This window comes from Peromyscus leucopus, chromosome 1, assembly GCF_004664715.2.
Source record: "Peromyscus leucopus breed LL Stock chromosome 1, UCI_PerLeu_2.1, whole genome shotgun sequence".
Lineage (NCBI taxonomy): Eukaryota > Metazoa > Chordata > Mammalia > Rodentia > Cricetidae > Peromyscus > Peromyscus leucopus.
In genome coordinates, this window is record NC_051063.1 from 153004426 (window position 1) to 153016853 (window position 12428).

Genomic DNA, 12428 nt, shown 5'->3' on the forward strand with positions numbered 1-12428 from the left:
CTGGACTCCTCACTGATGTTTTGGAACTTTTCTTTCTTCTAGTTTTCAAAGATACTTCCCAAAAAGACCTGCTGAATTTCACTGGTACCATTCCTGTTATGTACCAGGGTAAGTACAGAAGCCGAGAGAATGTGGGACTTCTCTACAGGAGCAGCTTACTTAGTACGAACTTAATTCTTTGATGCACACCACTCTGTTTTTACGTACGCCTGAGTTTGTTCAGGACCTTACCAGATCTGGCAGGATCCTGTGTATAATCAAGGAAGGCCTAGACTAATGTTAATTCTGTTTAACAAACACTTGTTGAACAGTGTCCAGGAGGTTGGTGGGGTCTGAGGATAGAAGAGAGCCTGACAAATGGAGACATGCACTGGGGAGAAAGGGAGCCTTGCTCTCAGTAATGGAGCATCAGAGTCCTGTGTTTTCCTGCTGACATCTGTGCTTGTCCCTCTGCTTTCTGTGATGTGGCACTCTACCTGTTCTGTAGGTAAAAACGGAAGCTCAGCCTGGTCACGTGACTGGCTGAACACCACTAGTGTTGTGGTGCATTAATAGACATTTTAGAGTTCAGTGACAGGTTGAGATAGTAAGGATTTGCTCAAAAAGAAAGAATAAAATCATTAACAGTGTCTATACTTAACTGTTCCCTATTTACTGTTATGTTCAACAGTGTAACCTTTGGTATAGAAGAAGATGGATTATACAATATTATTTGAAAAACACCAGCAAAGCTCTATTTTCAAAATAGTTCCTGGCTGGTTGGCAGTGGTGCACGCCTTTAATCCCAGCACTCAGAAGGCAGAGCCAGGTGAATCTCTCTGTGAGTTCGAGGCCAGCCTCTGGTCTACAGAGCAAGATCCAGGACAGGCACCAAAACTACACAGAGAAACCCTGTCTCAAAAAAAAACCAAACAAAACCAAATAAATAAATAAATAAATAAATAAATCAAAATAGTTCCTGAAGCAGTGCCTACAATTCCACCATTCAGCATTTGTTGTTGCTGTGTGTGAAGTAGTACATTTGTAATCCTGAACTTAGGGTGCTGAGACAGAAGAGTCGAAGGCCCCATCTCCAACAAAACAAAATGTCATTCATTCACAGTGAAGATCAGCCCAGAAAGAGTACCAGCTGGAGGGACTAATACGCAGTAACTAATACTTACTAGAAATCCTCAGGAAGTGTTTCTCCTGATTTAGTTTACTTGATTACTGACTAGAAGGCATAGGAATAAATGAACTAGAAAGAGTCGGTGGACTGAGAAGAAGGCTTTGGGAGATGCAATCAAATAGAAGAAAAGTCTTTTAAGAAGGGGTTCAGCAATGGACAGTGAGGTTTTGGAAGACTTCTTTAAATATCAGGCGTTTCCCTGTGTTAATTCCTAGACCATAGCAAGCCTCCCTAATTCCTGTCTTCCCAGCCAGTGTGACCTTCCATAAGCACGCAGAGGCTTTTTCTGCCTGTGATTGAAGATGAAAGCCTTGGCCATGGGCTCTGCAGAGGCTGCAGGGTGGGAGGCAGGGCAGACAGAGCTCACCTGTCTTTGCTTTCCTTACCTCTCTCCTGCCGGGATCTCAGCCAGTTTTCTGACTGTTGGAACTTCACTCACACCTGAGAGTCGTGACTTGTGTTCTCTGCTTTCCTTCCTTAGACATTAAGAAGAAAGGGAAGGGAATGAGGAAAGAAAAGACGGGGAAGGAAATGGATTCAGGTCATTGGTTTTGAGGCAAGAGGATAATTCTTAATACTCTGCTGATTTCAGTTTTATCATTTTAATAATCACAGTTTCTAGGTATTGTGGTAGCCCCTCACAAAGCTGGGTTTTAAATCCTAAACATCTCACATGCGAGCCCTCTACTACTGTGCTACATTCCACACCCCAGCCCCAAGAAGGGGTTATCTTAATACCATCATTGTTGTGGAGTTCATCGATACTCTGCCTTTCCTATAATCTTGTGGTTAGGCCATTGATCTTTATGCCAAGTCTTCATCAGAAGAGCTGTTTGCAAAATTCCCCTTCTCCAGTAGAAATCAAACCTAGGGCTCTACACATTTCATGACTAGTTATTGCACTTGGAAAACCCTACCTCAGATATGTCACCATTGGCCAGTAACTACCTTCTGGAAGAGCATGATGGTGTATCTTTATGCTTGTTGGTTCCTTTATAGTCTGTGATCACATGGTTTTATAATCATAGGATTTTTCTATGGATCAATAGATAGGAGTATGCCCATACCCACATTGTAAAAACTTAGGTAAAAGCCACAGGGGATGGTTCTGAGGAAGGCCAATATAAAATCAGTACATTGCCAGGTTTTAACATGTCTATAATGTGCTAATTGCAGTCCTGGTTGCATATCAGCATGGTAAGGGAAGCTTTAAAGAAATGTCTAGACCCTGTTGCATTGCATCTGAATCGTGAGAGATATGGCCAAAGTGCTTTCCGTGTTTATAGAATATATAGTTATGGCTGAGTATTGTGCTTAGTGGGAAGGAAGCAAAATGAGAAAAGTAGCTTTCAGTTGAAAGAGGGTTTCCATAGTGAGAAAAAGATTATAATGAAGAAGAGAACTATTTACATTCGACTTACTTCCAAGTAGGTTTAAAAGTCCAACTCATAGTGTTTGCCATGTCAGGTACTGTAACAGGCATTTTATATACACGGATTTCATCGCAACAATGCTATGAAATAAGAACAAATATTACTCTCATTTTATAGAGGAAAGGATTGAGGCAAAAAGAAGTTAAGTAACTTGGGTAAAATCACACGGCTAATATGTAGAAGTAGGCATCCTGGTTCTGAGAGGAGTGTTCTCAAGGAGTGTAAGACATAGTTAGACTGTGAAGCAGGAATAAGTGTTAAGGATAAAATAGTTAATGTATACTTTTAGATGTCTAGTCAAAGTTTGGTTTTCACTTACATTGCATTTAGCTTTGGGTTTTGTGGCAACCAAGGCAGACACGGATTCTTGGAAGGTATGACCTATGTGATTAAAATCGAAAGAGCATGCAGTCAGGTTCCTTCTTACCTCTTTCTTCCTCCAGAGTGGTTTATTTTGCTGTGAAGGGTTAAACAAAGAGCCTCAAAAGAGTTGAGGAACTCTCAGGTGGTGGTAAGAGCACCTGCCTGCAGGCAGCCAGGAGCAGGACTGACTGGGTCAGGACGTGAGAACAATATCCACTGGCGTTACTTGGCCCTGAGACTACAAAGAACAAGTCTACCAGTAAAAATTTCCACCCTAAAAGTTCCCTCTTGAAGCTGCCTGTGCCTGGGCACAGTCCTTCCTTTATTGTTCTAGGCAGAGGACAGTCGCCTCTGTTGAGCTCAGTCTCGCATTTTCACGTGGCCTCCATCAATCCCAACCTAACATAATTGCAGCGCTGGAGATTGAACCCAGGGCCCCACACACCAGGCAACTGGTTAGACCCATTGACTCATCTTTGACCTGTTACCATAAGCCTGCTTCTTTTTCTGAAAAGAATATGGAGCACTTCTAAAGAATAGTGCTACTAAAAGAGTAGTGGACCATTTGTGTGTGTGTGTGGGGGAGTTGTTCAGAAGCCTACCCCACTCTCATTTTTGGGGTGGGTCTGTTGGGCTGTTGAAAATGCAGAGCATTTTGACCCTACCCCACCCTAAGCTCCAGGAACCTGCATGGTTTCAGTTTCGTGGAGCCAGGCTGACATACACTGGGATTTAAGGGTCACTAAGAAAAGGTGACTCGGCTTCTCTTCTAAGTTCCGTGTATCTAGCTCAGTTTATGGTTCATAGTACCTGTGATTATTGAGCTGCTTGAGGGCAAGTATCTGACTGCAGTTGGTTCATTTATTCTTTTTCATCTGTTTGTCCGTTCTTATTTATATGACAGACTTATTTAGCAGCTAGGGTGTTAGGTGTAATACCTGATGCTGGGGAATGTAGAAAGGGACGAGAGAGAATCCACAGTAGATATTTACGCTGGAGTAGAGAAGCAGGCTGGGGAAAAGTAAATAATTTCCGTGTAGAATAAATAGAAAAGTAGAGAAGCTGCAGTAGAGGAGCCTGGGCCGAGCAAAGGAAACTGCATAGAAAAGATTCTGTGTCCCAAGCTTATGGTACGGCACATCCTGTCAGCGGCTTCTGAATTGAGAAGCTGACCATTGTCAGTCTCACTGTGGTATGCTGGTACTGTGGTCAGACCCTCTTCCCAATGCAGAGAAAATGAAAAGCAGGATGGTTTACATTCGTCAGTTATGTACAAGCTTGGCAACCTTTTATTCCTTTTATATCAGTACTTAGAGCTGAACCCAGGGCCTTACACACACACGAGGCAAAGCCTCTACTGCTGAACTACATCTCAGCCCTTTTTTTATTTTGAGGTAGGGTCTTCATATCTAGACTGGCTTCAAACTTACAATCCTCCTACCTCAGCATCATTAGATAGAATTATAAGCTCTGACCACTGTGCATATCTACCTATTCCTAAAATCCCATCTAGCTGCATTATATATGCCTACATATGTGTCATGATTGTTTATTTGTCTCAAATAGGTAATACATACAACATACCTATTCGCTTCTGGATTTTGGATTCTCACCCTTTTGCTCCACCCATTTGCTTCTTGAAGCCAACTGCAAACATGGAAATCTCAGTTGGAAAACATGTGGATGCCAAAGGCAGAATATACTTGCCCTACCTCCAAAACTGGAGCCATGTAAGATCAAATTGGATTTTCTTTAAAGTTTTGTTTTCTGAATGTTTGTCTTTGATCTTGGTAGTACAAGTAAACATACTGCATCTTCCTGCCTTCCTTTCTTATTTATTTATTGTTTTGTTTTTGAGTCAGGGTCTATCATGTAGGCTGACTTCAAACTTAGAGATCTACTGCTTCTGCCTAGTCTACAAAGCAAGATTCAGGACAGACACCAAAACTACACAGAGAAACCCTGTCTTGAAAAGCCAAAAAAAGAAAAAAAAAAAAAGCCAGCTTATATGTGTTCATCCACACAATGTACTCTGATGCTCAAAGATCCCACATGGTTGTGGTGCATGCCTTTGATACCAGCACTTGGGAGGCAGAGACAGGCAGATTTCTGAGTTCAAGGCTAGCCTGGTCTACAGAGTGAGTTCCAGGACAGCCAGGGCTACACAAGAGAAACCCTGTCTCGAAAAACTAATAAATAAATAAATAAATAAATAAATAAATCACACATGGTACCATTTACATGTAACAACAGTGTGAATAAACATACAGTATTAAAACTGCATAAAGTGAGCTGTACCATGTGGCGTATTATTATACCATTGATGTTTCCATCATGTGAGGTTTCTCATGGTTCTCTGATTATTTTGTGTAATACTAAAAGATGACATGGGATGTCTGCCATGCGTTTTTCACTATATAGTAGATATAGCATACAAAGCATGTGTTATTTTTGTTATTGGTATGGCCTCCAAGGCTGAGCATGCAACTCAGTGTAAAGTACTTGCCTAGCGCACACAAGGCTGTGAGTTCAGTTCCCAGCACTGATGAAGAAAGGAAACAGACAGGGATTATACTGAAGACGAAGAGCAGGCTCTCAGAAGGAAGTCTGGGGGAATCAGTAATGTAAGTTTTCAACTGCGCATTGTTCAAGGGTCACCTGACTGACTGACAATATCAAACTAGTGTTCTTTAGAAAAAATGGTGTGTAACTTTCCCTTTGCCTGTATTCTTCAGCCTAAATCTGTCATTGTTGGATTAATTAAAGAAATGATCACCAAGTTTCAAGAGGAACTTCCTCTTTATTCGGTGCCATCATCCAATGAAGCGCAGCAGGTCGACTTGCTAGCCTATATTGCAAAAATCACGGAAGGTTTGTATTCTCAGTCAGATCACCTTAACAGTTGAGAAGTTAGAATTTCTCACTAGTGTTCCACACTCTTTGCTACTTAAATTCAGTAAATAAGTATATGAATATGTGTGTGTGTGTGTATATATATGTATATATATGTTTAATAAAAATTCCTCTACATCAGTCATAAGGTATTGCCAATTAAGGTTTTTTAAAATGTAAAAATGTCACTCTTACATAGATGGATAAAATAGTTCTTGCTTTGTTCAGAGCCCCTCATAAATTAATTATCCAAACCTTTATCATTACATGTTTCTGTAGCTTTTTGGCTTATTCAGTATATGGGACCAGAAGTGTATAAGTCTGAGTTTCTTATTGGGGATAAAGCCATATATTCATGTAGAAATTTTCAGTAGGATTTTTGTAAATGCTGAGGTCCAAGGTCAATGTTGAGTGTCTTCCTCGGTCTTTTACTAGCATATAACAATTATGCGGAATAGTGGGTTTCAGGATGACATTTCCATACATGTGCACAATGTATTTCTATCCTGTTCACCCTGAACCCTCTCCTTGTGCTCTCCCACTCTTTTTTTAACGATTCCTTTTTATTTTTTATGTGTGTCGGTGTTTTACTTGCATGTATTTCTGTGTGAGGGTGTTGCATCCCCTGGAACTGGAGTTTTAGAAAGTTGTGAGCTGCCATGTGGGTGCTGGGAATTGAACCCAGGTCTTCTGGGAGAGCAACCTGTTCTCTTAACCACTGAGCCATCTCTCCAACCCCAAATAAAAAGTTTTAAATGTTTATAACACTGTTTTTAAAAAGGAGAACCTCTATGTAAAACAGCATTCGACATAAGACACCGTTTTTCTCGGGGCGGGGGAGTGCAATGTTTTAGTCTGAGTTGGATCTCAGGTAATTCTGCCTGGCCTCAAACACCGTGTAGCTGCAGATCACCCTGAACTCCTCCTGACCTTTCTGCCTCCTCACAGTTGCTGGGATTACAGGCATGCACAGAAGTGCCCAGCCTCCCCGTCTTACGCCCCCTGCTCCCTAGACGAGGTGTCACTGTGTGACCCAGGCACTGCCTCCGTCTCCTGGTCGCCGGGCTTGTAGGAGTGAGCTGCCATGCTTAGTTTCAGGCTCCTGTCCTTGCCCTCCTTAGTTCAGCAAGTTGGTTGGTTTTTTTGTTTTGTTTTGCTTTTTAATTAATCTATAGAATCTCTATAGGAGCTTTTGAAGGTTGTTTATTTTTAAGAAGATGTTTGAAAGGGTTTTTTGGAGGGAGGAGGACAGAGGAACAAGGTCATACTGTGTGGGTCAGGCTAGTCTTGAACTTGCAATCCTACCTCACCTTCTTGAGTGCTGGGATTATAAATGTATGCCACCTCACCAAGCTCATAAAATGTTAAAAGGTTTTTTTTTAATATTACTTTTTAATTCTCAGGATGATTTTTTTTTTTTCCCATAGGTGTCTCAGACATAAATTCAAGGGGCTGGACAAATCATGAGAATAAAATACACAATAAAATTACTGTGGTTGGAAGTGGAGATTTGGGTATTGCCTGCACATTGGCAATTTCAGCAAAGGTATGTAAACCTAGTGGCTGGAAGCATAGCTATACTTCCATTGAATTTTAATTTTTTCCATTTTTTCATGTATGTGTGTATGGCATGTGTGTATATGCATTTTTGGCACGTGTAAGTACACATTGTGGGTATGTGTACACAAGTGTACTTGTGCATGTGGAAACCTAAGGTTGATGTGGGGAATCATCTTCAATTGCTCTTTCACTTTATGCATCAAGGCAGGATCTTTCAGTCAAACACACAGCTGGACGATATGACTAGTCTCACCAGCCAGTTTATTCTGGGATCCTCTGTCTCTGCCTTCTGAGGCTGCAATTACATGTGGGCTGCCATTCCCACCCCACATTTATTTGCATGGGTTTCTGGGGATTGTAACCTGTTGTCTAGATCATTACCAGAGTGATGCTGTGCAACCCAGCCTGCTCTTAAATAGTCTGCTTCCTCAGCCTCCTGAACGCTGGGATTACAGGCAGTTTCAGCCACACCTGGCTTTCAGAGTGTGACTTGAAGAGCGGTAACACTGGCATCTGTCTCCTAAGAATTGGTTAGAAATGCATAGTCTTCTGCTAAATCTTCATTTTACTGCAGCCTGGTGATCAGCATCTCACTGATGACACACCGGTACAGTATATAGCCTGAGCCCTTCTTCAAAGTGAATCCTTGGGTTTATTCTCATCTTGAGTATCTATACATATTGTGTCATTTTTCACATGTGCTAGTACTTTTGTAGGATAACTCCTATAAATGAGACTAGTGGATTACATAATTTACTGATTTTTTTTTTAATTTCTAAAATGTTTTAAATTTTTGATAGAAATTGTTAAATTGAGCTAAGCATAAGTGGTACACACCTTTAGTCCCAGCTCTTATGGGGCAGAGGCAGGCAAATTTCTGAGTTCAAGGCCAACCTGATCTGCATAGAGAGTTCCAGGACAACTAGGGTTACACAGAGAAACTCTGCCTCAATTAAGAGCGCGCGCTCGTGTGTGTGTGTGTGTGTGTGTGTGTGTGTGTGTGTGTGTGTGTGTGTGAGAGAGAGAGAGAGAGAGAGAGAGAGAGAGAGAGAGAGAGATTTCTGCTATGTCAGCTGTACTAATTTATTCTCACACTTTTGGATCTTTGTGTGTACTAAATGAGGATGGGAATACATACTTTCTTTGCATTTTCCTAGTGTGGTTCACAATAATAAGATTGATAGCTATGATTTAGAAAGGACTATCATGTCTGGCCCTGTGCCATATACTTACTAATCTCACAAACACCAGAAGTAAGGCTAAGTTCAGTGATTTGGCCAGTGTATAGCTAACAGACAACAAATGGAGTTGCTTTCTTAGCCTCTTCTGGTGATGCTTAGTATGTCCCTGGGTCCTTTAGACCTAAGGGCTCCCATTCCCACCTACAGAGACTCTTAGGCATTTACTGGCTGTTATTTACAATCTGCTCACCATACTGCTCAGGGAGCCATTCACAGGCATGGGAAGTAATTTTCTGGGACATTTTTGGGGAAAATAATGCATGACAGCAGGATTTGACCTTAGGTTTGTGGTACACACACTCTCTCTCTCTTATATTTATCTTTCTCTACATAGAGAGTACTTGTTTGTTTGTTTGTTTGTTTTGAAGAAACCTGGCATGAGTTTTTACTTTTAAGCAAGGAATGATATGCTAAAATAGACTCCCAAATCATTCTAGACTGTTTAAGATAAGAACAGATACTATGGGGTGGTAGCGCATGCCTTTAATCCCAGCACTCCAGAGGCAGAGCCAGGTGGATCTCTATGAGTTCGAGGCCAGCCTGGTCTACAGAGCAAGATTCAGGATAGGCACCAAAACTACACAGAGAAACCTTGTCTTGAAAAACCAACAACAACAACAAAAAAGAACATATACTAAGCGGGTGTGGTGGTGCATGTCTTTAATCTAGCACCAGGGAGGCAGAGGCAGGTGGATCTCTGTGAGTTTAAGGCCAGCCAGGACTACATAGAGAAACCAAGTCTTAGAAAAATTTTAAAGAGAGAGAGAGAGAGAGAGAAAAGAAAGAGAGAGAGAGAGAGAGAGAGAGAGAGAGAGAGAGAGAGAGAAAGAAAGAAAGAAAGAAAGAAAGAAAGAAAGAAAGAAAGAAAGAAAGGAAGAAAGGAAGAAAGGAAGAAAGAAGAAAGAACAATAACAACAACAAGCTACTACAGCAAATATCTGACTCAAGAGGAACAGTAGCATGCCTACCTAGTACACCATGTCCCCTTTCTCATTCATTCCATTAGAAGAAGATAGTTTGCCTCCTGAGTAAGCCATGTTAGGTCTGCTAGTCAGTAGTCAAGCCTGAAGGGTAGTGTCCCTCACATAATAGTGTCCTGTTGCACACCTCCTTCATTGCTATTGTGTTATTTGTCATTCTCAAGTAGTTCAGGAGGCTTCCTTTGGTCTTTCTCAGCTCATATTGAGGAGCTGGCTAAGTCTGTAGAATGCTGCTCTTGTTCTAATTTTTTCACACAGGGCATTGCCGACAAGCTGATCCTTTTAGACCTCTCTGATGGGACTAACCAAGGGACGATGGACCTTGATATCTTCAACCTGCCTAATGTAGAGATCAGCAAAGGTTTGATTATTCTATTTAAAGATGGTTATGTTACTTGCTCTAGCAATTGCTTCTTAGATTATTTATTTATTTATGGAACTGAGAATTAAGTCCTAGATTTTTTAAATTATATTTTCACTTACTTTGGTCGGGACGTGCACACATGTACCATAGCATTGTGTACCTTCAAGAGTTGGTTCTCTCCTTGCATGTAGGTCCTGGGGATCAGACTCAGGTTGTCAAGTTCAGTGGCAGGAGCCTTTATCCACTGAGTAGTCTCTCCAGTCCAGGTCCTAGAATTTTAAGGCTGAAAAGTACCATGAAGATCATCTGTTCCAAATTCCTTGTTTTACATGTTGAGAAACAAAGACTTGGAAATAAATCAGTGGATTTATCAAAAGTCTTATACCAGTTGTAACCGGATATATTAGCAGGAGTCAAATGAGCAAATACCATTCAGACTCATTCTAATTGGTCAAAATTTTTATTCTTTTTCTCTGACTTACATCTCCAAATAAGCATTTCTATGGTCACTTCCTTTCTCGGGATATAATGGTTCAGAGCACTGACTTTAGAGTCAGGCAGATGCGGTTTGCACCTTAGCTCAGCCACATTATAGCCTGGCATTCGCAGTTTAAGTGATCTCTCAACAATGAAAGCTCAGTTTCGGGGCTAAAAAGATGGCTCAGAGATTAAGAGCACTGGCTACTCTTCCAGAGGTCCTGAGTTCAATTCCCAGCACACATGTGGTGGCTTACAACCATCTATAACAGGATTTTGACCTCTTCTGTCATGCAGGCATACACATGGACAGAGCACTCATACATTAAAAAAAAAAAAAAAGTAAGTTCAGTTTCTCAGCTGTAACGGGAACGCACTGTCTGCCGTGGTGCAGAGAAGTGCTAACCCGAGACTAACGAAGACACTCAGTTCTCTTTGATTATACTCAAACCGTACTTATCACGAGTTCCAATAAGAACAAAAAGGTTGTTGTCCAATAAATAAGATTTGAAATGTTATTTTAGGCAGTAAATGGTAGAACACTTACCTATCGTGTATGAGGCCCTGGATTCAATCCCACACCCACAAGAAGAAAAAGAAAAAAAAAGTTCTTCTTGCTGTCTCATCCTTTGTGTGTGTGGGGGGGCCTCAGTCTCGCAGTTCCCCGCTGCCCGTCCTGCCTCTCCCACTCAGTGGTAACTAGGCACCTGCCACTGAGGCTAGGTAATTTTATTGTGTATTAACATCATATTAGTGCAGATATATTTACCTAGAAAAATACCATATTTGGGGATGCGGGTTTAAAAATATTTGACCAGGAGTGCATAATTTTAAAAACAAGCCCACCACGCCTGGAGAGCTGGCTCAGTGGATAAGAGCACAAACTGCTCTTGCAGAGGACTCAAGTTTGGTTCCCAGCACCCAGATGAGGCATCTCTCAACTGCCTGTGATCCTAGCTCCAGGGGTTCCGACAGCCTCCACAGGCACCCACACATGGCATACACACACAGATGCATACATTAAAAATAAAACTTAAAATAATAAAGACAGATCACTGAACAAATGTGTTTCCTAAAACATTTCTACCTGTTATATATAAGACCAGCTTGTACATGCCACAGTTGTGTGGGCATCTTTTGTCTTTCCTTCGGTCTCTTATATTCAAAAGACTGTTTTCCAAATAATGTATCAAGCAGTTCCCCAAACTAGGATGTACTGATGGTGGTCAGAGAAGTTGGCTTGCCTGTCTGTTCTAAAGTCACAGTTCAGCAAGCTTTCGGATCCCTAGAGGAGACAGTTAGCTCATTTTCCTCATCTGAGAGAGCACTGTAGTTGCTTTAATGGCCACGGAAAGCTCCTCAGGGAGCTGGATATTCTCGTGTGCCAGTTGTTCCCAGTCCTGAAGTTCTTAAGGGACATTTTAACTCTTCAGATCCTGTAGGACTGACTCTTTAGTACCCGTCCCTAGAGGAAGAGACTGTTTAGGAACCTAAGGAAATCCTTTTTCCCCCCGTGCATCTCATTAGCCATTGGTAAGTGGTGAAATAATTGAATACTTGAAAGAACAGAGTCTTTGAAAGAAATGTACAGTACATGGTACTTGCCACCAAGCAGAGACTCAGAATTACCTGTGAGGATGAGGACATTTTTATCATTCAAGGCAGAGGAAGCCAGAGAAGGAAGAGGAGGACTCTGGCAAATCAGGTTGAAGCCAAGGCGTAGTGTTGTACATTGAACTGGTCACTGATTTTTGATGCTCTGTACAAGCTTCCTAACCTCTCCAGGTACCAGTTTTCATTCTTCCAAGGGGGCTTAATAACATAGAGTCTGCAACCAGCCTGCCTGGGCCTGACTTCCAGCCCCTCTGCTGACTTACCCAAGTCACTTCACTTTGTGCTCAGTCCTCCTCCCGTTCTCCCCGCTTCTAGCACTGTCACTTTCAAGGAATC

General features: G+C 41.6%; 1 protein-coding gene across 3 annotated transcripts in view; it reads left to right on the plus strand.

The window, feature by feature from the left end:
* The window catches only part of Uevld (UEV and lactate/malate dehyrogenase domains), a 39916-nt gene that overhangs the window by 11701 nt on the left and 15787 nt on the right, over positions 1 to 12428 (plus strand). For all 3 annotated transcript variants that reach the window (XR_003733481.2, XM_037199056.1, XM_028860274.2), the window contains exons 3-7: positions 43 to 108; positions 4531 to 4694; positions 5700 to 5835; positions 7284 to 7402; positions 9896 to 9998. Coding sequence is in view for 2 of the 3 variants with exons in the window: in XM_037199056.1 (XP_037054951.1) it covers positions 43 to 108; positions 4531 to 4694; positions 5700 to 5835; positions 7284 to 7402; positions 9896 to 9998 (588 nt within the window). In the remaining variant the exon portion in view is untranslated. The remainder of the gene's footprint in view (positions 1 to 42; positions 109 to 4530; positions 4695 to 5699; positions 5836 to 7283; positions 7403 to 9895; positions 9999 to 12428) is intronic.